Source organism: Pituophis catenifer, unplaced genomic scaffold (assembly GCF_029215685.1).
Source record: "Pituophis catenifer annectens isolate HBS135680 unplaced genomic scaffold, rPitCat1.0.hap2 SCAF_2, whole genome shotgun sequence".
Classification (NCBI taxonomy): Eukaryota; Metazoa; Chordata; class Lepidosauria; order Squamata; family Colubridae; genus Pituophis; species Pituophis catenifer.
Window position 1 is genome coordinate 26,974,964 of NW_027256882.1, and position 26,895 is coordinate 27,001,858.

At 46.5% G+C, this 26,895-nt stretch overlaps 2 protein-coding genes across 2 annotated transcripts; both read right to left on the reverse strand.

Annotated features, from left to right (window-relative positions):
- Positions 1 to 3,302: 3,302 nt before the first annotated feature.
- LOC139311911 (zinc finger protein 268-like) lies at positions 3,303 to 5,448 on the reverse strand. Its single transcript, XM_070936435.1, has 2 exons — positions 5,391 to 5,448; positions 3,303 to 5,237 (listed from the first exon to the last, which is right to left on the reverse strand). Exons 1-2 carry the CDS (start codon positions 5,446 to 5,448, stop codon positions 3,346 to 3,348), a joined length of 1,950 nt encoding a protein of 649 aa, XP_070792536.1. The 3' UTR covers positions 3,303 to 3,345.
- Positions 5,449 to 24,197: 18,749 nt separating this feature from the next.
- On the reverse strand, positions 24,198 to 26,276 carry LOC139310026 (zinc finger protein 268-like). The gene is made up of 2 exons (XM_070934200.1): positions 25,595 to 26,276; positions 24,198 to 25,312 (listed from the first exon to the last, which is right to left on the reverse strand). Exons 1-2 carry the CDS (start codon positions 26,274 to 26,276, stop codon positions 24,198 to 24,200), a joined length of 1,797 nt encoding a protein of 598 aa, XP_070790301.1.
- Positions 26,277 to 26,895: the final 619 nt, after the last annotated feature.

The following is a 26,895-nucleotide window of genomic DNA, read 5'->3' on the forward strand; positions in this document are numbered from 1 at the left end:
AAACAACCTCCACAGGTCTGGAAATGTTTGATGATATGTGTGTGTATGTGTATGTATGTAATCATTTCCAAACCTGCAGGAAGGATGAGACCCTCTAACAACAGTACACAAAAAGTTATTTAGAAAATGGAGCTCATTGGCTTGTGAAAAAGCTCCCTGAAATAATTATGATTGGTTTGCATGGAGGAAGCATTAAATGAAATTTTTGTATGTGAAATTGGTTTATACAAAAAGTCTGATTGCAGTACAAATGTGAATGTGTGTGTGAGAGATGTTCCGAAGTTCATAAGGAGTGATAAGGCGAAGTGATCCTGAGACCTGTGAATGCCTGTGTGTTGAGGATGTGAGAGATAAATTTGTGGAAAATGTCTGTGAGTTGTTGAGGCTAGAGAGAAATGCAGAGGGTTGTTTTGTTGAAAGGATGCTGAGAGGCAAAAGGAGTGAGAATTCTATGTAGTTTAAACATTTTTTCTCCCTGTATTTCCCCTCCTGAAAGAGCTGGAAAATGCCAGAATCAGTAAAGTTCATTATTACCATAGTAAAAATAAAAAAAGGAGAGACCTTATGGATAAGGAAGTGCACCCCTCATAATAATATTAATTTAAAAAAAAACCTTGAAATCTGTCTAGTGATACTTGAAAAATGCCACAATGAATGGCTGGACTGGTGTACTATTGAAATTGGAAACTTAAATTTACATTGAGGAGGGAAGGGAAGCTGAGGAAGACAGATCGGTCGTAGAGATACAGAATGCACAAGAAGAACAATGGTAGTTGGTTAGAAACTACTATATGTGTGGAGACCTTGCAACTGAGCAAAAGTTGATAAGATGTTTATGTTACCTTTTTATTATTAAATTTATTGATTAATAAATTTATTCGCTACCCATCTCACAGTTTGAGGCAACTCTGAGCATCTTGCCTTACCAAACTGTTCATAGCAATACTGACACTACCCATTTTTTCCTTGTCAAAAGTATTGTTATTACACAATGCATTTTTAAAAATGAAACATTTTCCATTGTACATTTTTTCCCCTCATATCACCAACTCAAAGGGAGATGCCACACGTACGTCAGCAATATGGTGCTGGTGTCACTCAGCAGCCATCAAAGGGTAACAAGCAGGCATTTCCAAGAAGAGGAGATCACAGCAGGAGTTGCTAATAAGCCTGGAGATCTTGTGATCAAAGCCACGATCCCTTTTCTCCTCAGCTCAATATTCCTACAGCTCTTCTCCACCAGGTTCATCTGCAAGGCAGAAAAGCTTTTCATTTGAAATGTTACACTGCTTTTTTTCACTGGGCCTCGGGCCTACTCCCCACAAGCCCATCACCTATTTCACAGTGAAATTTTCAAGATCTCATGGAAGCAGCCATCATTTTCAGTTGCACCCACAATTCCTTAAGGTGGTCTGCACAGTGTTAAGGTAGCGAAACAGAGCAATTTCTCCCTCTCCTGCATGACAATGACCCAGAAGCAGCCACCATTTTGGTCCTGAGGCAGTCGTGGCAAAATGGCAGCCACTTCCACAAATCCACTTCAGGGCACAGCGATGAATCCCAGGCACAGTGAAAATAACAGCTGCTTCCATGAAATAGTCATAAAGCTGAGAGATTTCCGTCCTACCCTCCTTCCCCAATATAAGGTTCAGATGTCTTCAAAGGATAAAGAGGAGGACGCTATGAGGTCTGGTAGGGTTGGAATTCGACCTAAGGACTACAGGGACCCTGTTTTATGAAAGAGGCCTGGGGAGACTCTGGGAGGGACAGAGATTCCTGGGGAGACCTAAGAGATGGGTTACGGGAAGCCTTGGGAAGGAAAGCCTAAGTCTGCAATTAAGCAAAGCAGTCTTGTTAAACAGCTGCTGCAAGGTGTAATCGTAATTGGAAGGCCCCGTGACAGAATGGCCTAAGGCCTGCAGGGAGCCAGTGGGAGTGGGAAAAGGCCTAGGGGGTTACTCTGTGGGAAGGCTTGTGGAGGGGGGGCTTCCCCCGAACCGGAGCAAACCGGTAGCATTTCACCCCTGCCTTGGGGGAAACAAGGTTGGGAACCAGAGCAATAGATGTCTTAGAGGTGGGGGTGGAGGAGGCCTAGGGATGCCTTGGGGAAACCAAGGTTGGGAACCAGAGTAATAGGTGTCTGGGGGGGGGGGTGGAGGAGGCCTAGGGATGCCTTGGGGAAACCAAGGTTGGGAACCAGAGTAATAGGTGTCTTGGGGGGGGGGGTGGAGGAGGCCAAGGGATGCCTTGGGGGAAACAAGGTTGGGAACCAGAACAATAGATGTCTTAGGGGTGGGGGTGGAGGAGGCCTAGGGATGCCTTGGGGAAACCAAGGTTGGGAACCAGAGCAATAGATGTCTTAGGGGTGGGGGTGGAGGAGGCCTAGGGATGCCTTGGGGAAACCAAGGTTGGGAACCAGAGTAATAGGTGTCTTGGGGTGGGGGTGGAGGAGGCCTAGGGATGCCTTGGGGAAACCAAGGTTGGGAACCAGAACAATAGATGTCTTAGGGGTGGGGGTGGAGGAGGCCTAGGGATGCCTTGGGGAAACCAAGGTTGGGAACCAGAGTAATAGGTGTCTTGGGGGGGGGTGGAGGAGGCCTAGGGATGCCTTGGGGGAATCAAGGGTTGGGAACCAGAGCAATAGGTGTCTGGTGGGGAGTGGAGGAGTCCTAGGGTTGCCTGGGGGGAAGCGGGGAAGCCTGGGCCTGGACTAAGCCTCCGAGAGTTTTCCCGAACACTGAGGTAGCCAGTGTCCTATTTAGCAACTTGCACATTCATTTAATAGCTGCATAACAGACAGCATGGGATGGGGTTAGTTAACCAAAGCACTGTCGCCATTGCTAAATGAATCCATAATAGTTAGTTCTCATCACAGTTGTATCTCGAGGATTACTTGTATGCCGGCTGGGAAATTGTGAGGTTCAAAATCTGGAGTTCACCAAGATAGAAAACTGAAACTCCACATGTCGGAATTCCATAATCAAAATACAAAAAACACACCCAAAGGCCTGTTTGCAGAACGACTTCTGCAAATGCAAACATCCAGAAAGTACTGCTGATAATCAGAAACAGGTAGTTAGCCTTTATCAAACTAATATTTTCCATTTTTCTCTCTCCACCTACAGGTCTAATCCTGAGATCTCTTGACTAAAAAGAATCAGGCCAGAATTTAAATAATCAATTTCTGATCTATTCTATTATAATCTGATTTCTGATCACCAGGTGGGAATTCTGACTGAAACTTTTCCCACAATCAGGACATTCAAAGGGTTTCTCTCCTGTGTGAGTCCTCCAGTGTTTCACCAGAGAGGAATTGAGACTGAAACTTTTCCCAAAATCAGGACATTAAAAGGGTTTCTCTCCTGTGTGAGTCCTCTGATGGCCAATGAGGTAGGAATTCTGACTGAAGCTTTTCCCACATTCAGGACATTCAAAGGGTTTCTCTCTTGTGTGAGTCCTCTGGTGTTTCACCAGGCTGGAATTCTGACTGAAACTTTTCCCACACTCAGGACATTCCAAGGGTTTCTCTCTTGTGTGAGTCCTCTGGTGTTTCACCAGGCTGGAATTCTGACTGAAACTTTTCCCACACTCAGGACATTCAAAGGGTTTCTCTCCTGTGTGAGTCCTCTGGTGTTTCACCAGGCTGGAATTCTGACTGAAACTTTTCCCACATTCAGGACATTCAAAGGGCTTCTCTCCTGTGTGAGTTCTCTGGTGTTTCACCAGGGTGGAATTGAGACCGAAACTTTTCCCACACTCAGGACATTCAAAGGGCTTCTCTCCTGTGTGAGTTCTCTGGTGTATCAGCAGGCTGGAATTGACAATGAAACCTTTCCCACAATCAGGACATTCAAAGGGTTTCTCTCCTGTGTGAGTCCTCTGGTGTTTCACCAGGCTGGAATTCTGACTGAAACTTTTCCCACACTCAGGACATTCAAAGGGTTTCTCTCTTGTGTGAGTTCTCTGGTGTTTCACCAGGCTGGAATTCTCACTGAAACATTTCCCACAATCAGGACATTCAAAGGGTTTCTCTCCTGTGTGAGTCCTCTGGTGTTTCACCAGGCTGGAATTCTGACTGAAACTTTTCCCACATTCAGGACATTCAAAGGGTTTCTCTCTTGTGTGAGTTCTCTGGTGTATCAGCAGGTGGGAATTGACACTGAAACCTTTCCCACAATCAGGACATTCAAAGGGTTTCTCTCCTGTGTGAGTCCTCTGGTGTATCACCAGGTTGGAATTGTGACTGAAACTTTTCCCACAGACAGGACATTCAAAGGGTTTCTCTCCTGTGTGAGTCCTCTGGTGTATCACCAGGTGGGAATTCTGACTGAAACGTTTCCCACAATGAGGACATTCAAAGGGTTTCTCTCCTGTGTGAGTCCTCTGGTGTTTCACCAGGTAGGAATTCCGACTGAAGCTTTTCCCACATTCAGGACATTGAAAGGGCTTCTCTCCTGTGTGAGTTCTCTGGTGTATGAGCAGGTTGGAATTGATACTGAAATCTTTCCCACAATCAGGACATTCAAAGGGCTTCTCTCCTGTGTGAGTTCTCTGGTGTATCAGCAGGTGGGAATTCTGACTGAAACTTTTCCTACAATCAGGACATTCAAAGGGCTTCTCTCCTGTGTGAGTTCTCCTGTGTATGAGCAGGTTGGAATTGACACTGAAACCTTTCCCACATTCAGGACATTCAAAGGGCTTCTCTCCTGTGTGAGTCCTCTGGTGTAACACCAGGTGGGAATTCCGACTGAAGCTTTTCCCACATTCAGGACATTCAAAGGGCTTCTCTCCTGTGTGAGTTCTCTGGTGTTTTACCAGGCTGGAATTGAGACCGAAACTTTTCCCACACTCAAGACATTCAAAGGGCTTCTCTCCTGTGTGAGTTCTCTGGTGTATCAGCAGGCTGGAATTGACAATGAAACCTTTCCCACAATCAGGACATTCAAAGGGTTTCTCTCCTGTGTGAGTCCTCTGGTGTTTCACCAGGCTGGAATTCTGACTGAAACTTTTCCCACACTCAGGACATTCAAAGGGTTTCTCTCTTGTGTGAGTCCTCTGGTGGTTCACCAGGTTGGAATTCTCACTGAAACATTTCCCACATTCAGGACATTCAAAGGGTTTTTCTCCTGTGTGAGTCCTCTGGTGTTTCACCAGGTGGGAATTTGCTCCGAAACGTTTCCCACAATCTGGACACTCATATGGTTTCTCCCTGGTGTGAGTCCTCTGATGTACCACAAAGTTGCCATGCTTGAAAAAGCATTTACCACATTGGGAGCAGTTGTAGGGCATCTCTACTATGAAGATCCTTCTATGAATCGCAACGAAGCTATTCTGACTAAAGTTTTGCCACATTTAGAGTATTTATATGGCTTTTGTTCAGTGTGGATCCTCTTGTGATTTGAACTCTTTACTTTTCCCACAATAGGCACATCTATGGAGCTTTTCCATCACTGACATTCTTGAGGAGGTCAAAAATATGTGTGATTCCTTATTTTGTTGGTACCTGCATTACTGGCTGCCATATGTGATTATCCAATTGACATTTTCTTCCCCACTGGCTTCCAGATATTTCCCTCTTTTTCTGAATAGAAAAATGATCTCCTTTTACCTTTTCAAGTAACGTATTCTTAAATTCTATATAATCTACTTTTTCCAGCTGCAAATCTCTTCATGATTTTCTCTTTTCTGTCTCTTTCCTGCTGATGAAGTAGTTGAATTCTGCAGCTTTCTGAAGGAAATAGAACATATTTTTATTTCTGCTTCAATTTGCTTTGCTTTTCAGTGTTCCTTGTTATTCTCAGTTGTCCAGTGTGCTTATGTTGGCATCATCTTTGTCTGTAAGATTCAAAAGAAAGTGTAAGTTTTATTGTTTATGAAAGGGTTGCAGAAGATGTGAAAAAAAGAAGTACAGGTAATCCTTTAGGTACGACAGACCATTCAACGAATTTCTGAAGTTACAACACTCCCCCAAATGCTAAATACGAATCTGCTCCAAAGTTGAATTTTTGCAGCGCCTCCCACCCCGAGGTCCTTGACTCCTTCACTGCAGAGATGCTGCAGCATACCCACCCACCTATTTTTTTTTTCATTTGATTTATATGCCGCCCTTCACCGGAGACTCAGGGCGGCTTACAATGCGTTAAGCAATAGCCTTCATACTTTTGTATATTTATAGAAAGTCAGCTTATTGCCCCCACAAACTGGGTCCTCATTTTACCTACCTTAGAAAGGATGGAAGGCTGAGTCAACCTTGAGCCTGGTGAGATTCGAACTTACAGTAATTGCAGACAACTGGTGTTAATCACAATGCTTTTAGTCTGCTGAGCCATCAGGCCCTGGCAAGATGGAATTTCCCTTCCATCTTGCCCAGTCAGTCCTCACAATCCCCAGACCTCAGTATGTTGGCCTGCTTTGCAATATACTATGCATTCCTCCCCAATCCCACTCCCCCATCATCATTCACTTACGAAATTTCTGACGAGCTCAGGAAGTCAGCTGGGCCACGTGGCATAATCAAGAAGAAGAAATATAAACTCTTTTCTTTCCATGGCAATCCTTTCACTCCAGCCAGCATAAATCGTTAGTGATTTACCCTGGCTGAGGAGGAAAGGATTGCCATAGAAGCAAAACAGATGAGATTTCTTCTTTGCTCTACCAGCACAACACTAATGTAAAGCTAATGCTAGCGGGGCTAAGAAGAAATCATGCCTATTTTGCTTCTGTTGTAATCCTTTTCTTTCCTGTTAGCATAAACTACTATGATTTCTTCTTAGCTACACGGCACTAGTTTTATGCTGGCGAAGAGATCTAAGAAGATTTTGTCGTCGTTTACACTGGCTGGGGAGGAAAGGATTGTCATTGAAACAAGAGCTCAGATGTCCTCTTTGCCTTATCAGTGCTAGCTTTACACTAGTCTTCTGCTGGTAGAGCAAAGAAGAAATCCCATCTCTTTTGTTTCCATGCAAATGATTCCAAGCTCAACAGCAAATCTACAGCAGAATGGCTGAAAAAGAAAAGAATCAAGGTTTGCAATAGCAAAGTCCAGACTTGACCCCAATTGAAATGCTGCGGTGGGACCGCTCGAGAGGTGGGCATAAACAAATGCCCACAAACCTCAATGAACTGAAACAATGTTGTAAAGAAGAGTGGGCCAAAATTCCTCTGCAACAATGCAAGAGACCGTTTTTGGTCATACAGAAAACAATTCCTTGAAGTTATTGCTGCTAAAGGTGGCTCTATAAGATATTGAATCATAAAGTGTTAGTTTTCACACGTGGCTCCTCCATTTTATTATTTATTTATTTATTTTATTTTTCAATTTATATACCGCCCTTCTCCCTGAGGACTCAGGGCGGTGCACAGCCAGAATTAAAAACATGAAATACAAATATTAAAAACAATTAAAATCTATATAAATTTGGCCCAAAATTTAAAAAACCACAAACCAATTAAACATTTAAAAATTTTAAAAAAATTCTTCCTAAGCCAGCCCGGCTTGCTGGAAAAAGTGGGTTTTAAGGGCACGGTGGAAGGCACTGAGGTCTTGGATTCTCCTTATCTCTGTGGGCAGCTGATTCCAGAGGGTAGGTGCCCCCACAGAGAAGGCTCTCCCCCTGGGGGTCACCAGCCTACATTGTTTGGCTGATGGCACCCTGAGGAGGCCCTCTCTGTGGGAGCGCACGGGTCGCTGGGAGGTCGTCAGTAGCAGCAGGCGGTCTCGAACATAGCTAGGCCCAATGCCATGGAGCGCTTTAAAGGTGATAACCAACACCTTGAAGCGCACCCGGAAGACCACTGGGAGCCAGTGCAGCTCGCGCAGGAGCTGTGTTACATGGGAACGCCATGCTGCTCCCATCACTACCCGCGCTGCTGCGTTCTGGACCAGCTGGAGCCTCCGGGTGCCCCTCAAGGGGAGCCCCATGTAGAGAGCATTGCAGTAGTCAAGGCGAGAGGTGATGAGGGCGTGAGTGACTGTGCACAGGGAGTCCCGATCCAGAAAGGGGCGCAACTGGCGTATCAGGCGAACCTGACAAAAGGTACCCCTGGTTACAGCCATCAGATGTTCCTCCAAGGACAGCTGCATATCCAGGAGGACTCCCAGATTGTGAGCCCTTTCAGTGGGGGCCAAAGACTCGCCCCCAATAGTCAGTGATGGAGTCAACTGACTATATCGGGATGCCGGGAGCCACAGCCACTCAGTCTTGGAAGGGTTGAGCTTGAGCCTGTTCCTCCCCATCCAGATCCGCACAGCCTCCAGGCACCGGGACATCACTTCAAGGGCATCGTTGGGGTGGTCTGGGGTGGAGATGTACAGCTGGGTGTCATCAGCGTACAGATGGCACTGCACCCCAAAACCACGGATGATCTCGCCCAGCGGCTTCACATAAATGTTGAACAGGAGAGGCGAGAGGACCGACCCTTGTGGCACCCCACAAACCAAGTGCCTTGAGGTCGACCTCTGCCCTCCAGCCAACACAGACTGCGACCGGTCGGAGAGATAGGAGGAGAACCACCGTAAAACAGTGCCTCCCACTCCCAACCCCTCCAACCGGCGCAGCATGATACCATGGTCGATGGTATCAAAAGCCGCTGAGAGATCTAATAGGACCAGAACAGAGGAACAACCTCTGTCCCGAGCCCTCCAGAGATCATCAACCAACGCGACCAATGCCGTTTCCATGCTGTACCCGGGCCTGAAGCTGGACTGGAATGGATCTAGATAGACGGTTTCATCCAGGTACTGCGGGAGCTGTCGCGCAACCACACTCTCAACAACCTTCGCCAAGAAGCAAAGGTTGGAAACTGGACGATAGTTTGCTAAAACAGCTGGGTCCAGAGAGGGCTTCTTGAGGAGGGGCCTCACCACCGCCTCTTTCAAGGCGGGAGGCAAGAACCCCTCACTCAAGGAAGCATTTATAATCCTCTGGAGCCACCCTCGTGTAACCTCCCGGGTAGCCAGCACCAACCAGGAGGGACACGGGTCCAATAAACATGTGGTTGCGTTCAACCTCCCCAGCATCCTGTCCACGTCCTCGGGAGTCACAGGGTCAAACTCATCCCAGATAACCGTCTCAAGACAGACCTCGGACAACCCGCCTGTACCTACCCAGTCAGAGTCCAAGCCTTCCCGAATTTGAGCGACTTTATCGTGCAGATAATGCGCAAAATCCTCAGCACGACCTTGCAATGACAACATGATATGGTCTCCTGCTCCCGCCATATCTGCCCCTCCCATCCACCGTGCTGATGGTACACCCCTCATTGGTATAGCCCTCCATCCCCTCCCCAATCCCTCGTCCTGCACCCTCCAAACCGTTGCCCCGGGCCAGGCTCGGCTCTGACCTTAGTGGATTTCCCCCCCCATCCCCTTTGGTCATCCTCCCAGTTCCCCTTAAAAAATTGTTAAAAGACCCCCTCCCCGAACCCTTTAAAATCTTATTAAAACACTTTCCTAAAAAACCCCACAAGCCCTTCCTCGCGCCATGCCATCTCTCAGGATTCCAAAATCTGTCATCGAGATAGGCCCTCGATAGAGTGGAGGGCCAAACCTGCGAGAGGGGGGAATCTCGCAGGGCAAGGAGTTCAGACACTGAGTACATTAAATCATCAGGGGTGAGGATAGTCCATGGTCGGGAGACCACCATGATGTTATAATACAGGGGGAAAAGTTCCAGTCCATGGCACAGGCAGCCAAATTCCATTGCCCTCTCACAGCAGTGGAGGGGGAGATATGCCATCCGACCCCCGGAAATTTCTTGGCCGACCGTCCTCTCACAAAGGCCGACCAATAAAACTTTGATGGAAATCTGGGAGTGAAGGCAGCCATACACCGACTCCCACCGGCCTCGAGTCCATAGATCCAGTTCCCCATATGGATTAGGAGAAGTCAGAAAGCCCAATCCTCCAGTTCATGAGAAGGATTAGTTCGAAGTTTAGTTCAGGAGAAATCTTGCAAGGCAGGAGATTAAGAGATGGCTTGATAGAAATGGGGGAAAGTAGGAACAGCTCAGCAGGCCAGGATAGGCTGGGTAGCTATAGCCATAATGACTAATAACAAGGTCTTAACTCAGTTGAAAAAAAAGGAAGGAGAGGAGGGGGAAATACAGGCAGTAAGTGCCAACAGACGTTTTCCAGCCCCCTCAAATCTCTCAAAACTTCCAATTGATGGAACATAGTGCTCACCCAGTTTTGCCCCCTCCAGCTCACCATGGAGGTCTCCGGGTCTGCATGGGGGTGGCCCTGCCCCCAAGGGCCAAACACCCTCCAGCCACCAGGGAAATCCACTTTTGAGGCTGCTGCCAAGAGTCCCACACCACCTCAGTTGGTCTATAGGCCTTTAGGAAGCCGCCCTGGTACCAGCCGCCATCCTCGCTGACCACCGTCGCAGACGCCCTCGCCACCGCCGACACCATCGCCATTGGCCCCCCCGCGGCCGTCCCCAGCCACCCCTAGCCTCCACAGATCTTTCTCGAGGCATCCGGGGGAATGGGAGGACTCCACAGGGGGCCTCAGCGTCGCCATCGTTGGATGTCACTGCCACCATCCTGCCGACCGTCAGGTAGCCGCTGGAGCAACCACAGCCGCCCCTGCAAGGCCACGCCCACCATCTCGCGCTGTCCCCGCCTGAACGCCATCCCTCTCAGAGCTGGGATGACCCAGAGAGCTAGCGAATCTCTCAAAATGCTCCGTAGACCCTCCTTTACCCGGGCGGGGGGTTGTAGATGATCAAACTGACCCCCCCAAAGCCCCCTTTGACCAGGACATCGCCGCCAAGAATCGGAGCTCTAGCGTTGAAGCGCCATCTTGGACATGCGAAGAAGGGAGGAAGAAAAGGTTTTTGGCTTTCCTTTTGTAAAATACATGGTGACCAGTGGTGGGTTGCTACCGGTTCGGCCTGGTTCGGTTGAACCAGTAGTAGCGTGGCAGGAGGCTCCACCCACCCGCCCGGACATCATCAAATATGCAATTATCCAACTGCAGAGAGAATTACATTTACACCTACAAGTAAACCATATTTTCCGGCGTATAAGATGACTGGGCGTATAAGACGACCCCCAACTTTTCCTGTTAAAATATAGGGTTTGGGCTATACTCGCCGTATCAGACTACCCCTCTTCCAATGCACACCAAATAAAAATTAAAAAACATCAACTGGCTCACCCACAATGTAAAAGCAGCCGTGCTAGACCCAAAATGGCCTGTGCAACAAGCAGAAACCTCACACAGCCACAAAAAGCCCCCTCAAAAAACTTTCACACTTTACACACACACAACACAACACAACTGGCTCACCCACAATGTAAAAGCAGCTGTGCTAGACCCTAAACAAGCAGGAACCTCACACAGCCACAAAAAGTCCAAAAAACCAACTTTCACACTTTACACACACAGAATTCCACATACAGCTTTGTGAGATTTTGTGTGTTTGTGTAGTTAGAGTGAAACACTACAGAAACACACTAAATCTCAGAAAGCTGCACAAATATTATTTTATTTTATTTTATTTTTATTTTTATATGAAAGCTAAATTAAAACTTCCTAAACTTTAAATGGCTAGGTCTAAAAAAGAACAACTAAAAAAAAAACCAATTGACAATTTTTTTGAAAGCTCCCAAAGGGGAAAAAAACTTACCCGATAGAACAGGGGTCTCCAACCTTGGCAACTTTAAGACTTGTAGACTTCAACTCCCAGAACTCCTCAGCCAGCTTTGCTTTGCTGGCTGAGGAATTCTGGGAGTTGAAGTCCACAACTCCCTGCTTGCTTGATTGCAGGCAGGGAGTTGCTTGCTAATGGAATAGATTCAGGCAAGCGAAGCAAGGCAAGCGTTGCGACTAGCAAGCTGAGGTAAGCAAGCTGGAGGGGGAAAACTGTTTTCCTTTTACATGGCTTTGGCGATCCAAGGTGAGTTGCAGGGAACTCAGCTGGGATCGTCAGAGCTGGGATCGTCAGAGCTGGGATCGTCAGACCCATGTGAAAGGGAAAAAACCTTTTTCCTTTTACATGGTTCTGGCGATCCCAGCTGAGTTGCAGGGAACTCAGCTGGGATCGTCAGAGCTGGGATCGCCAGAGCTGGGATCGCCAGAGCCATTTAAAGCTCCTTTCGGGCTAGTCTGCCTGGTTACAGGAGAACGACACCCGGCGTATAAGACGACTTTTGAGAAGATTTTCATGTGTTAAAATGTCATCTTATACGCTGGAAAATACGGTATATATATGAAAAATCCAAGTTTCAGCCTGAAAAAATGTCCCAAAATGGTTACAATTAAAACTTCTGAGCTAAATTTAGAGATGTGGGGGCTTTAACTGATGAAATGATGCCTAAAGCCTCTGCAAAATTTGAAACACCAGTTATACCGATGGAAGTCCTCAGCTCCAAATAAGGAAATACTGTCCTCCTCTCCACAATTCCTCTGGCGACATCCCCTTTCAAGGAGTCCTCACATTTGGGACTTGGATCTGTGTCACTAAGCAGCCGATCATAAAGCATGATGTCACATAACTGCCAATTTACATCTGTTCCTGTGGGTTCTTAAAGGCAATTTCACATGACTGTCACTTGCAATTTCTTGCCATCCTCACTAACTTTGCCTATGAGAAACAAGCTGGGAAGGTCAAAAATGGGGATCATGATGGTGGGATGTTGCGACCATCTTAAATGTGCATCGGTTGGCAGCATCCAAACCAAATAGCCCAACTTGCTTCTGGCCTCTCCTCCAACTTGCCCTCAACTCACCTTCCAGCTGATGCTTCAACTTTTGGAAGAGCCCAAAAGCCGCTCTGCAAGCCAAATTCTACCCATGAGGGATCCGGTACAGAAAGTTCCTCTGTGCTTCTCTTCTTCCTCAATCCTTTCTAGCAATACAGTACTTTATTTTATTTATTTTATTTTATTAAATTTCTATACCGCCCTTCTCCCGAAGGACTCAGGGCGGTGAACAGCCAAAAGATAAAACACAGAAATACAAAATTTAAAATAGATTAAAACAGATTAAACAATTTGGCTAAATTTTAAAAATATCCCATAATTAAACAAATTAAAATTAGTGTTTAAAATTTAAATTTTAAAATTTTAAAAAGGAGAAGATTTAGGCCAGGCCAGCTTGATGAAATAAAAACGTTTTAAGCGCGCGGCGGAAGGTGCGCAGATCCGGGATCCTCCGTATCTCCGGGGGGAGCTCGTTCCAGATCGTAGGTGCCCCCACAGAGAAGGCTCTACCCCTAGGGGCTGCCCGTCGACATTGTGTGGCCGACGGCACCCGGAGGAGCCCCTTTCTATGGGAGCGTACTGGCCGGTGGGAGGCTATTGGTGGTAGCAGGCGGTCCCGTAGATAACCAGGTCCTAAGCCATGGAGCACTTTAAAGGTGGTAACCACAACTTGATAGTTTTAACTCCTTTAAGGATCAACCACAGATGCAGCTACTGTATTGATGGTTTTGTAGGCGCAGAAGTGACCGCCATCTCCCGACAGGAGGTGAAAAAACACGCTTGTCCCGTCTCTGCCTAAGGCATTTGCAAGACGTTGTCACTGATTATATGCTATCAAGTCGTTTTAGACTCCTAGCATCCTATCTTTGCAACAGAGCCAAGTAAAAGAGTGAAATGTGAAGCTACTTAAGCTTCTGAAGATGAGCTACATGCTGAGCCCTAAATGTTCATGAAGTTCTTACAGAATTACAGAGTAAGAGTTGGAAGGGACCAACTCTCCAAGCAGAAATTTTCTTCTTAAGCCAGCCCGGCTTGCTGGAAAAAATGGGTTTTAAGGGCACGGTGGAAGGCACTGAGGTCATGGATTCTCCTTATCTCTGGGGGCAACTGATTCCAGAGGGTAGGAGCCCCCACAGAGAAGGCCCTCCCCCTGCGGGTCACCAGCCTACATTGTTTGGCTGATGGCACCCTGAGGAGGCCCTCTCTGTGGGAGCGCACGGGTCGATGGGAGGTCGTCGGTAACAGCAGGCGGTCTTGAAGATAGCTAGGCCCTATGCCATGGAGCGCTTTAAAGGTGATGACCAATACCTTGAAGTGCACCCGGAAGACCACCAGGAGCCAGTGCAGCTCGCGCAGGAGCTGTGTTACATGGGAGCGCCATGTTGCTCCCGTCACTACCCGTGCTGCTGTATTCTGGACCAGTTGGAGCCTCCGGGTGCTCTTCAAGGGGAGACCCATGTAGAGAGCGTTGCAGTAGTCAAGGCGAGAGGTGACAAGGGCGTGAGTGACTGTGCACAGGGAATCCCGATCAAGAAAGGGCCGCAACTGGCAAATCAGGCGAACCTTACAAAAGGTACCCCTGGTTACAGCCATCAGATGTTCCTCCAAGGACAGCTGCATATCCAGGAGGACTCCCAGATTGTGAGCCCTTTCAGTGGGGGCCAAAGACTCGCCCCCAATAGTCAGTGATGGAGTCAACTGACTATATCGGGATGCCGGGAGCCACAGCCACTCAGTCTTGGAAGGGTTGAGCTTGAGCCTGTTCCTCCCCATCCAGATCCGCACAGCCTCCAGGCACTTAAAGGGCATCGTTGGGGTGGCCTGGGGTGGAGATGTACAGCTGGGTATCATCAGCATACTGATGGTATCTCACCCCGAAGACACGGATGATCTTGCCCAGCGGCTTCACATAAATGTTGAACAGAAGGGGCGAGAGGACCGATCCCTGTGGCACTCCACAGATGAGAGGCCTCGAAGTCGACTTCTGCCCCCCTGCCAACACAAACTGCGACCGGTCGGAGAGAAAGGAGGAGAACCACCGTAACACGGTGCCTCCCACCCCCAACTCTTCCAGCCGGTGCAGCATGATACCATGGTCAATAATCCGCCCTGCCTTCTAAGGGATCCTCCCGCACTCCCGGATGGAGCAGGGAGCGGGTCACCCTAAACAGGGCAGCCGGACGATTCCCTGATGATGCAATAGAGGCGGAAAAGTAATTAAACTTTGCCGTCCTTATCGCCACTAGGTAGGCCTTAATATGCGACCTTACCAGTGTTCGATCAGATTCAGCGAGACTGGCCCTCCAACCGCTCTCCAGGCGTCTTTTCCGGCACTTCATTTCCCTCAGCTCCTCAGTAAACCAAGGAGCCGCCCGGGATTGGCACCGGGTCAGAGGCCGCAAAGGCACGACTCGGTCCAAGGCCCCACCAGCCGCCCGATCCCAGGCGGCTACCAGGTACTCAGCCGAGTCATGTGCTAGATCCTCAGGAAATGGCCCAAGCTCCATCTGGAACCTATCAGGATCCATCAGGCACCTGGGGCGGATCCATCTAATTGGGTCCGCCTCCCTGCGGCGAGGGGTCGCGGTTCGAAGATCCAGGCAAAGGAGTGAATGGTCAGTCCATGACAAGGGTTCCATGTCTATATCCCCTATAACAAGACCACTCAACCACTGGCCAGAGACAAAAATCAAGTCCAGAGTGTGACCTCCCCTGTGAGTAGGGCCATGAACTAACTGGGTCAGGTCCATGGCCATCATGGAAGCCATGAACTCCCGAGCCACCTCAGACGTTTCACCAACGGATAGCAAGTTGAAATCACCCATGACTAAAAGCCTGGGTGTATCTACTGCCACCGTGGCTATCACGTCGAGTAGCTCAGGTAGGGCTGTTGCCACGCGGCAGGGAGCCAGGTACGTAAGCAACAAGCCCATCTGAACCCCACGGCCCCACCTCACAAGGAGGGACTCACATCCAGCTATCTGAGGCACAGTGGTCTCCCTCGGACCCAGTTCCTCATTAATAATAACCGCCACCCACCCGCCCCTCCCCTGGGCCCTCGGCTGATGGAATGCTCTGAAGCCTGGTGGGCACATTTCAACCAGAGGGACGCCGCCCTCCGGGCCCAACCAGGTCTCTGTAATACCCGCCAGGTCCGCTCCTCCCTCTTGTATAAGATCGTGAATTTACCACGGACCTGGTGTTGCACAGCACCAGCCGAAGGCCCAGATCCTGAGTGTCTAAGCCACCTAGTATCCGAGCGGAGCCTTGGGGACTGGGGCAAGCAATTGCTCTCAGTCAGCGAGTGTGAGCCCCCAACACCTGATATGGTCCCCTGCTCCCGCCATATCTGCCCCTCCCATCTACCGTGCTGATGGTACAATCCTCATAGGTATCGTCCCCCATCCCTTTCCCAATCCCTCGTCCAGTGCCCCCCAAATCGTTACCCTGTGCCGGGCTCGGCTCTGACCCTGGTGGATTCCCCCCCCCATCCCCCATAGTCGTCTTCCCAATTTCTCTAAAAGGATTATTACAACCCAGCCCCCCCAGAACCCCTTAAAATCTTTAAAAATTTCCCTAAAAACCCCCACAAATTCTTCCTTGCTCCATGCCATCTCTCCGGACTCCAAAGTCCGTCATCGAGATAGGCCCTCGATAATGTGGAGGGCCAAACCTGCGAGAAGGGAGAATCTCGCAGGGCGAGGAGTTCCGACACCGAATACATATAATCATCAGGGGAGACAAAGTCCAAGGGTGGGGGACAACTGATGTTACATACATAGGGAAAATTCCAGTCTATGGTCAGGCCGCCAAGCTCCACTGTTCTCTCACGACAGTGGTGAAGGAGGTACGTGTCATTCGACCCCGGAAGTTTCCAGGGCAGCCGTCCTCTCACCTAGGCCGACCCATAGCTGCCACACACTGCTGGCTCACATTTAAGTGATTGTCCACTAGGATTCCAAGATCCCTCTTGCAATTATTGCTATTGAAAATATTGATATTTTATAGGCGTGCAGATGGTAGACACAGAACTGCGACAACACCAAGTCTGTGACTTACAGATAGTCCTCGTTTTACGACCAGCCATTTAGCAACCATTCAAAAAACAACTTATGACCCAGATTTGAACTTCTGAGGATTGGGGGGGAGGGGCCTCCACCCAGGGTCACATGACATTTTGGGTGCTTGGCAACCAGCCTGCAGTTGTGGCCTTTCATAGCATCCTGCAGTCACATGACCACGATTTACATTTTTGCCAGAGACCCATGCTTATATCCCTAGTGAACAATGGGTTTGCTTAATGATTGTAGCATTCACTTAACAACTGCCCGTGTTTGAATGAAATTGAATCAACTGGGTAGGGAATCTATGAGTCACCAGAAAAAGGGGAATGCAGAAGTAAACTCAAGTGCCCCACTGACCACTCAGTAACAGTAACAGAGTTGGAAGGGACCCTGGAGGTCATCTGGACAGTTTGCCTTCAGAAGTTGTGGGAGCTTCATCACTGGAAGCTTTCAAGGAGAGACTGGATTGCCATCCATCGGAAATGATACAGGCTCTCCTGTATGAGCAGGGGGTTGGACTAAGAGTAACAGAGTTGGAAGGGACCTTGGAGGTTATCTAGTCCAACCCCCTGCTCCGGCTAAATGACTAGATGACCTCCAAGGTCTCTTCCAACTCCTGTTATTCTGTTAATCCGAGGCTTTGGTGAACATGACAATAGAGTCACGATTCATCGCAGGAAGAGACGCTGCTTGCAACTCAATAGCCCCGATGCTCTTTTTGTCATTTTGTCCCCCCCGCCCGTGACGCCTCCGCGCCGTCCTTTTATGCCTTTCCCCGCACCTGGATTGCGGAGCTGTGTGCTATGCTGGAACATGGAGGCTCAATTTTCTATAGGAAGAGAGAGCTCCGCAAGGACCAACTGTTGTATCCTCTCCTTTACCAGGAGAGCGTTAAATAGGTGCAGTTTTTTTAAAAAAGAAATTATTTACTCAAGGATAATTTCCCTTTAAGCTCCCCCCCCCACTCCCCCTTCCTGGATTTCTTATTTTCTGATCTGATCATTTTCTGAAAGTTTCAAATTTAACTTACTCTTTCCGAACTGTTGAGATTCGCCCAGCAAAATTCAAGAACGGCAACACCAAACTCAAACTTTATCCAAAGGAGGTACAGGAAAAGGAATTCACTAAGAGGACTCTACATTTCTGGATCTACTCTAGCTGCTGAACTTTGTGCTTTTAACCCGTTCAGCTTCTTGGAAAGTTTGACCAACCTGATTGTAAAATGATCTCCCAACCAACCCTGCTTCCTTCTGCAGAACAGCATTTTACAGCCCAGATTTAAAGCAACACGGAACAAAAAATGTATTTGCAATCACGATTCCATTTTGGAACAAGTTCTCTTTAGTTAGCCTTTGTTATAACTGTAAACCCAAAAAAGTCTTCAGAACTGGTCCTAAACTGATTTTGAGAACGTCTGTTAAACTGGATCCAGGTGCAAAGGACTTTCCAGCAGTATGCATGACAATAAATACAGGTAGACCTCGACTTACAACAGCTCATTTAGTGACCATTGAAAGTTACAACAGCACTGGAAAAAGTGACTTATGACCGTTTTTCACCGTTAGGACCTTTGCAGCATCTCCATGGTCATGTGATTAAAATTCAGACCCTTGGCAACTGACTCGTATTTATGACGGTCACAGTACCCTGGGATCATGTTAACCAATGTGAGGATGGATATAAAAATAGATGACAATGGGAAGGGGTATAATATAGAATAGGAGGGAAAAATTGAATTTGATTAAGATTAGAGATGAGGATGAAAGGTAATATTGGTTTCTCTAAAAAAATAGATGAGGAATAAATATGGAAAAAAGGAAATATAGAAATTGTAAATTTAATTGAAATGACTAAACACTGTTTAAATTTGTGAACCAGCCAAATATTCTGTTCAAAGAAAATACATTGTATGTTTGTATGTGTGTTTCTAATTATTGCTATTTATTCATATTTGTTCTCTTTTATTCTTTAAAGTTTAACAATTCATTCTTCATCTTAATATCTTTATATTTGTTTGGGGTTGGCTTTCTTCCCTTTCATCTTTTTTATTGTACAGCAATCTTTCTCCTCAAACCTACCACCTCTCTCTTTTCTTTCCTTCTTACTTTCTCTTCCTCCCCCTCTTCTTCTCCTCCCTACTTCCTCTTCCTTTCTCCTTCTCCTCTCTTCCTCTCTCTCTTACCCTCACTCCTACTCTAATTTCCCTTCCCTTCCTTCATCCCTCTCTATTGCTGTATCCTTTTATGCATATGGACTACTCAGAGGGCTGAAAAAGTTATTTCTGACTGGTCCTCGCACTTTTGACCAGTCCTCAAACTTACGACTGTCCTCACATTTTACGTTTTTGCCCTATCTTGTCACCATGGTGAAGTGACACGGTTGTTAAGAATGCTGCAATAGGCATAAAAGTTGACCAGTCATAAGTGCGAAGCCCGGTCAAAAGTGCGAGGACCTGTCAGAAATCACTTTTTTCAGCCCTCTGGGTAGTCCTTTTGTGCATATGGACTACTCAGAGGACTGAAAAAGTTATTTTTGACTGGTCCTCGCACTTTTGACCAGTCCTCAAACTTACAACTGTCCTCACATTTTACTTTTTTTGCCCTATCTTATCACCATGGTGAAGAGAAGCAATTGTGAAATGAGTGACATGGTTGTTAAGAATGCTGCATGGGCATAAATGTGAGGATGGTCATAAGTGTGAGGACCAGTCAAAAGTGCGAGGACCTGTCAGAAATGACTTTTTTCAGCCCTCTGGGTAGTCCCTATACACATAGCCATGGCCACCCAGTCACATGACCCGCCCCAAACCACGCCCACAAAATAAACCATGCCCACAGAACCGGTAGTAAAAAATTTTAGAACCCACCCCTGATCGAATCCCTCATAGAGATTATCAGTTATCTCTGTTAATATTTCCTACTAGTAAACTACCTACGGGAGTATTGGCTCTTTTAGAACAGCAAAAAGTATATTGTATTGAATGGCTTTATTTGCCTCATACACCAATTCAAAATGTTTTGCCTTTTATCCAAGCCATAGCTGAAATTATATCCTTGGGGCGAACTTAAGCTTGTCGAAAAATGGAACTGATTTAATAAATATTATTCTTCCTATCTCAAAATCTGACTTTCACTTTTATTTTCAGAATAATTTATCTCTTCAGTGTGCTCTGACTGACTACGTTGGTTGTATTTCATATCATCTGCCTAAAGATCCTAGGTTTACTTGTTTAATGACTTCCTCCTTTCCTGTTCGTCCACTGCTTTCTCCTTCTCCACTATCGCAAGCTCTTACTGTTTTTTCTGATGGAGGACGAACGAGAGGAGCAATTGCTTTCAAGGATCCTCATGATGACATCTGGAAAGTATCTTACACTGCAGGGCAATCTTCACCTCAACGTTCAGAATTGTCTGCTGCTATCTTAGCTTTCCATACTTTTTCTCAACAGCCTTTTAATCTGATCTCTGACTCTCAGTATGTGTGTCAATTTATTTTTAATCTTCCAGGTGCTTATATCACACCCACGATTGACTCCAATCTTATGGCCTTATTTCTCACTTTACAGCAACTGCTACAAGACCGGAAGCATTTGTATTTTGTCTCTCACATACGCAGTCATTCATCCCTTCCCTTATTCTTTTTTCCATCAAAATGCCAGGGGGCTGGCACAAACTTGCCACATTCCACTAGAGCAAGCTAAGCAAATTGTTTCATCCTGTCCCCAATGTTCTGGGGCATCCCCCTCAGGGGACACAGAAGTCAATTCCCGTGGTCTAAACTCTAATCAATTATGGCAAATGGATGTTACCCATGTTCCTTCTTTGGCTCCTTGGAAATATATTCATTTAGCTATTGATACCTATTCTGGAGCGATTTGGGCTACCCCTCAACAAGGGGAAACAGCTAATCATGTTATTTCTCGGCCATTACAGCTCTGGGCAAGCCCTCTTCTTTAAAAACAAATAATGGGCCTGCCTATTCTTCACAGGCTTTTTTGCAATTTTGTTCAACCTGGAACATTGTTGTTACTCATTGTTGTTACCCTATAATTCCACAGGTCAAGCTATTGTGGAACATGCCAATAGGTCCTTTAAGAACTGCCTTCACAAACAAATAAAAAAGGAGGGCTCTCTGATACCAAATTTGTCATGGGTAACACAACAAGTTACAAAAGGTTTATTTACTTTGAATCAACTGAATTTTTCAATTTCTAATTCGACCGCTTATCAGAGGCATTTTCAAGAAAAAACAAGTTTGCCTCCTCCTCTGGTATATTATAGAGCATTACCAGACAAAACATGGTTAGGACCGGTCCCTCTGATTACTTGGGAGCGTGGCTATGCTGCTGTGCTTACTTCTACAGGACCTTTGTGGGTTACAGCACATTATGTTCGCCCATCTAAGGATGTTGTGGCACCAACTCCTGAACCCTATCCCAGAGATGGCAAAGCTGACTCTACAGACAGCACAGTGACCAACCAGATCCCGTCGTGCCAGTCATCCAGTGACATGGGGAGATGTGAAGAATTTGACCACTAAAGCGCAGGAAGTGCTGCAGCAGCAACATGTAGAACAAACACCCGAGAATTTATGCACTGCCATTTTTGTGGATTTAACTGCCAATTCCTTACTCATAATTTGTTTGTGCTTGATTGTTAATAATTGTACTTTGGCAACAGCAGCTGTCATCCCACCTAAACATTCTCTCGAACAACGGATAAAACAAAATCTATGGGTGCAGCTTGCAAACATCAGAAAAACTGATGCCTTTTGTTTGTCTGAAACTTATGATATGCAAAATTTGCTTTCTACATGTTTAATCCCTGTTTGTATCCCTACGACTGTAATTCAGAACCTTACTGGCTTGGGTAGGTATTGTTAGAAGGGCACTATAACTATAAGACTATAGCTAGTTGGGGGGTAGTTGCATATTATCCACCTCCTAACACAATTGATTTGCATACTCCAGTGGTGGCGGTCCCTGAAAATGTAACCTGTAAAAATGGTTAATTGTACTTCTTCAAGCAAAAATCCTCACTGTCTTCACATTAGTTCACCTGTTTTAAACTGTACAGCTTTTGAAGAGGCTTCCTTTAATTTTGCTCATGTTTGACTACCGCAAGAGTGGTTTTTTACATGTGGTCAAGAAACCTTTAATTATATTCCTGCTAATATTAGTGAAGCACAGTGTTGTCTTAGCCGGTTGATTCCTGTTTTGCTTTCTAAACAACAACTTCACTCGAGCGGTATTAAGCGTGGGGTCACCCTAGATGACACTTGTGACTCTGAAATAGCTTTACTTAATCAAGCAGAATACATAGCATTGGCTGTATCTATGGTGGCTGTGCCAACACTTGCTGCGTGTGCTCATCTGAATCTTAATGCTATTGTGTGTAATCTAGCAAAAACCATTAATGCCACTTCTTTAGCAATTTCAGCAATCAATCATGAGCTGCAAGCTTTTAGAAAAGCTATTCTTCAAAATCGCGCTGCTGTTGATTATTTGCTTCTATGCCAGCATTTGGGTTGTGAAAGTTTTAAAGGACTTTGTTGCTTTAACATTTCAGATGAGTCACGGAACATTCAGCATCAACTTAACATTTTACATAATTTGGCCTCTGATTTAAAAATTGATACTTTAGGATCTTGGTGGGAAAGCCTTTCGTCTTGGTTACCTACAGGCTTATTGGAAAACATCCTACGTTATTCAGTCATCATTTGTGCTATTTTGATTGGCGGGTGCTGTTTTGTTCAGTGGCTTCCCTCTTTTTGTAACATGTATTACTACATTTCGCCCCAAACCCCCTCTTACGCTGCCTCAGGGTCAGGTTTATGCCTTGTATAAGCAACTGCAGGGATATTCCTCTCCTGATTATGATTACAATGTCCTGACAAACAAAACAAAACAGAGTGGAATGTAGAGGTAGGTCAAAGGTCGTAGTGTCAGGCTAAGAGCAGCACACTGCCTTAACTCATGCCTATGATCTCATTTTGGCTTTGATCTGTATTATATCACCTTGTTCTGTCCCCAACCCCACGCACACACACCAACAGACTTCAGGAGTTAAAGACCAAACCAGCCGGCAAAATCCTTTTCCTTATGATAACGGAACTTGGCAACAACCTAGTGTCTGCCTGCCAAGAGTTTATTATTTACAAAGAGGAGAGATAACTTCTCCCCACTTCTGATACATCAAAGGAAAGCAGCTCAATAATTACAATCAAGTCCAGAGATAATCCCATCAAGTCTTAAAGCAAAAGTCCGGCAATGCAGAATGGCGTGGAAGCTTTCAGCTTTGTTCGTCACAAGGTTTGATTGGCCACCACGCTCCCTTTTATATCCTGTGGGGTGTGGTCCAGTGACTCAGTCTAATCTCGGGCACGCTCTTTCTTCTGTTGTGCGCGCTTATCTCTGTGACGCTGACATGGGTCCAGCCAAGACTCATTACCCTCATCACTGTCCATCTGTGGCTGCGTGGACATGCTTGGCCCTGGCCCTATCTCTTGCCCTTCGGCGGACACCGAAGGCATTGCCAGAGAGGAGGGTCCTGGAGAGGGAGGCCTTGCCAACTCCTCCCCTTCACTCTCGGAGTCCTCTCCTGCCGATGACACAGGCTCCGGTAACGGAGCCACAACACACCTTGCCTTGAGAGGATGACACTGTTGCTTCCTGTCTTTTTGTCTGCCTGTAAAAACTGTATAAAAAATAAAGCTCTCTGCGAGAGCGGGAGACATCTTTGATCAGAGCAAGTGACTGGACATTGATTTACTACAAGGAAGGAAGGAAGGAAGGAAGGAAGAAAGGAAGGAAGGAAGGAAGGAAGGAAAGAAGGATTATAATAAGAGGGAGTCAGATTCTGAGGGAAGTCCTACCTTAGCACTTGGCCACCAGCTGCCCTTCTACCCTTTCGCTATCCCCTTGTCCCCTCCCCCTGACCTCTCCTGGTACTCTCCCATTCTATTGCTGAGGATGCTTTAGTTACAAAGCTGGGGATCCTCGCATGGAGAAGGAGTGCCCCTCCCTCTGACACACACTTTGCCCTCCTGGATACAGCATGAGCAATGTGCCCAAGGACAGTGAGCATAGCAGCAGCCTTGAGGAGGTGGTAAGCGCAGCCAGGCACCCACTGAGGGAAACAGGGCTGAGCTGTGGGGTCCTCGTGCAATGGGCGCTTGAGGGCCAGGCTGAATACTTACACTCCTAGGGCACTGCGCAGTCTGCACTCCCTGACCCTGAGAGGGAAGGAGAGAACAAGGTTTTTGGCACTTACCATTGTCTCACCTTCTGCTGGAGACAATGGATCCCCCCAGACCAGCCTGGGCCATCACAGGCGCCCCATGACACAAGAGATGTTGAGCTGGCCATATGACATCACCCCTCCATGCCCACCCACAAAATCAACCACAATCCTGATGCAGCCCTCAATCAAATAGTTTGACTCTGCTGGTCTGGACACTCATATGGTTTCTCTCCTGTGTGAGTCCTCTGGTGGTTCACCAGGGTAGAACGGTAACTGAAACATATCCCACAATCTGGACATTTGTATGGGTTCCCTCTTGTGTGTGTCCTCTGGTGTATCAGCAGGCTGGAATTCTGACTGAAACTTTTCCCACAATCAGGACATTCAAAAGGTTTTTCTCCTGTGTGAGTCCTCTGGTGGCCCACCAAGTGGGAATGCCGACTGAAACTTCTCCCACAATCATTACATTCAAAGGGTTTCTCTCCTGTGTGAGTCCTCTGGTGGTTCACCAGGTGGGAATTCCGACTGAAACTTCTCCCACAATCAGGACATTCAAAGGGTTTCTCCCCTGTGTGAGTCCTCTGGTGGTTCACCAGGCTGGAATTGTGACTGAAACTTTTCCCACACTCAGGACATTCAAATGGTTTCTCTCCTGTGTGAGTGCTCTGATGGATCACCAGGCTGGAATTCTGACTGAAACTTTTCCCACACTCAGGACATTCAAAGGGTTTCTCTCCTGTGTGAATCCTCTGGTGTATCAACAGGTAGTAATTCTGACTGAAACATTTCCCACACTCAGGACATTCAAAGGGTTTCACTCCTGTGTGAATTCTCTGGTGTATCATCAGGTAGGAATTCTGACTGAAACATTTCCCACAATCAGGACATTCAAAGGGTTTCATTCCTATGTGAGTCCTCTGGTGTTTCACCAGATAGGAATTCTGATTGAAACTTTTCCCACAATCTGGACACTCATATGGTTTTTCTCCTGTGTGAGTCCTCTGGTGGCTCACCAGATTGCAGTTCTGACTGAAATTTTTCCCACAATCTGGACACTCATATGGTTTCTCTCCTGTGTGAATCCTCTGGTGGCTCACCAGGTTAGAACGGTAACTGAAACTTTTCCCACAATCTGGACACTTATGTGGTTTGTCTCCTGTGTGAGTCTTTTGGTGTTTCACCAGACAGGAATTGAGACTGAAGTTTTTCCCACAATCAGGACATTCAAAAGGTTTTTTTCCTGTGTGAGTTCTCTGGTGCGTCACCAAAGAGGATTTCTGACTGAAACATTTCACACACTCTGGACACTTGTACGGTTTGTCCCTTGTGTGAATCCTCTGGTGGTTCATCAGGTTAAAATGGTAACAGAAATGTTTCCCACAATCTGGACACTCGAACCGTTTCTTTCCTATGTGAGTTCTCTGGTGGTTCTCCAGGCTGGAATTGAGACTGAAACTTTTCCCACAATGTGGACATTGAAAAGGTTTTTCAGGATATTGAAAAGGTTTTTTAGGACATTTGAAGGGTTTCTCTTCTGTGTGAGAGCTCTGGTTTATCACCAGATGGGAATTTGCAATGAAACTTTCCCCACAATCAGGACATTCAAAGGGTTTTTCGCCTGTGTGAGTCCTCTGGTGGATAATGAGGTGGGAATTCTGACTGAACTTTTTCCCACAAACAGGACATTCAAAGGGTTTCTCTCCTGTGTGAGTCCTCTGGTGTGTCACCAAGGAGGATTTCTGACTGAAACTTTTCCCACAATCAGGACATTCAAAGGGTTTCTCTCTTGTGTGAGTCCTCTGGTGTATCACTAGGTGGGAATTCTGACTGAAACTTTTCCCACAATCAGGACATTCAAAGGGTTTCTCTCCTATGTGAGTCCTCTGGTGTATCACTAGGTGGGAATTCCGACTGAAACTTCTCCCACAATCAGGACATGTAAAGGGTTTCTCTCCTGTGTGAGTCCTCTGGTGTATCACTAGGTGGGAATTCTGACTGAAACTTTTCCCACACTCAGGACATTCAAAGGGTTTCTCCCCTGTGTGAGTCCTCTGGTGTATCACCAGGTGGGAATTTGTTGTGAAACTTTTCCCACAATCTGGACACTCATATGGTTTCACCCTGGTGTGAGTCCTCTGATGTATCACAAAGTTGCCATGCTTGCAAAAGCATTTACCACATTGGGAGCAGTTGTAGAGCATCTCTACTATGAGGATCTGTCTATGAATTGCAAGGGAGCTATTCTGACTAAAGCTTTGCCACATTCAGAGTATTTATATGGCTTTTGTTCAGTGTGGATCCTCTTGTGATTTGAACTCTTTACTTTTCCCACAATAGGCACATCTATGGAGCTTTTCCATCACTGACATTCCTGAGGAGGTCAAAAATATGTGTGATTCCTTATTTTGTTGGTGCCTGCATTACTGGCTGCCATATATGACTATCCAATTGACATTTTCTTCCCCACTGGCTTCCAGGTATTTCCCTCTTTTTCTGAATGGAAAAATGATCCCCTTTGACCTTTTCAAGTAACGTATATTTAAATTCTATATAATCTATTTTTTCCAGCTGCAAATCTCTTCATGATTTTCTCTTTTCCGTCTCTTACATGCTGATGAAGTAGACAAATTCTGTGGTTTTCTGAAGGAAATAGAACATATTTTTATTTCTGCTTCAATTTGCTTTGCTTTTCAGTGTTGCTTGTTATTCTCAGTTGTCCATTGTGCTTATATTGGCATCATCTTTGTCTGTAAGATTCAAAAGAAAGTGTAAGTTTTATTGTTTCATGAAAGAGTAGCAGAAGATGTGAAAAAAAGAAGTACAGGTAATCCTTTAGGTACGACAGGCCATTCAATGACTGCTTGAAGTTACAGCACTCCCCCA

Bases quoted from the DNA above. Each gene is read 5' to 3' on its own strand.
- LOC139311911 (XM_070936435.1), bottom strand. From the start codon at position 5,448: ATGGAAAAGCTCCATAGATGTGCCTATTGTGGGAAAAGTAAAGAGTTC. The intron at 5,238-5,390 runs AGGATCCACACT...AGCATGGCAACT, and splicing joins TAAAGAGTTCAAATCACAAG to TTGTGGTACATCAGAGGACT.
- LOC139310026 (XM_070934200.1), bottom strand. From the start codon at position 26,276: ATGTGGCAAAGCTTTAGTCAGAATAGCTCCCTTGCAATTCATAGACAG. The intron at 25,313-25,594 runs GTTTCATTGCAA...ACAAGTGTCCAG, and splicing joins ATGTCCTGATTGTGGGGAAA to AGTGTGTGAAATGTTTCAGT.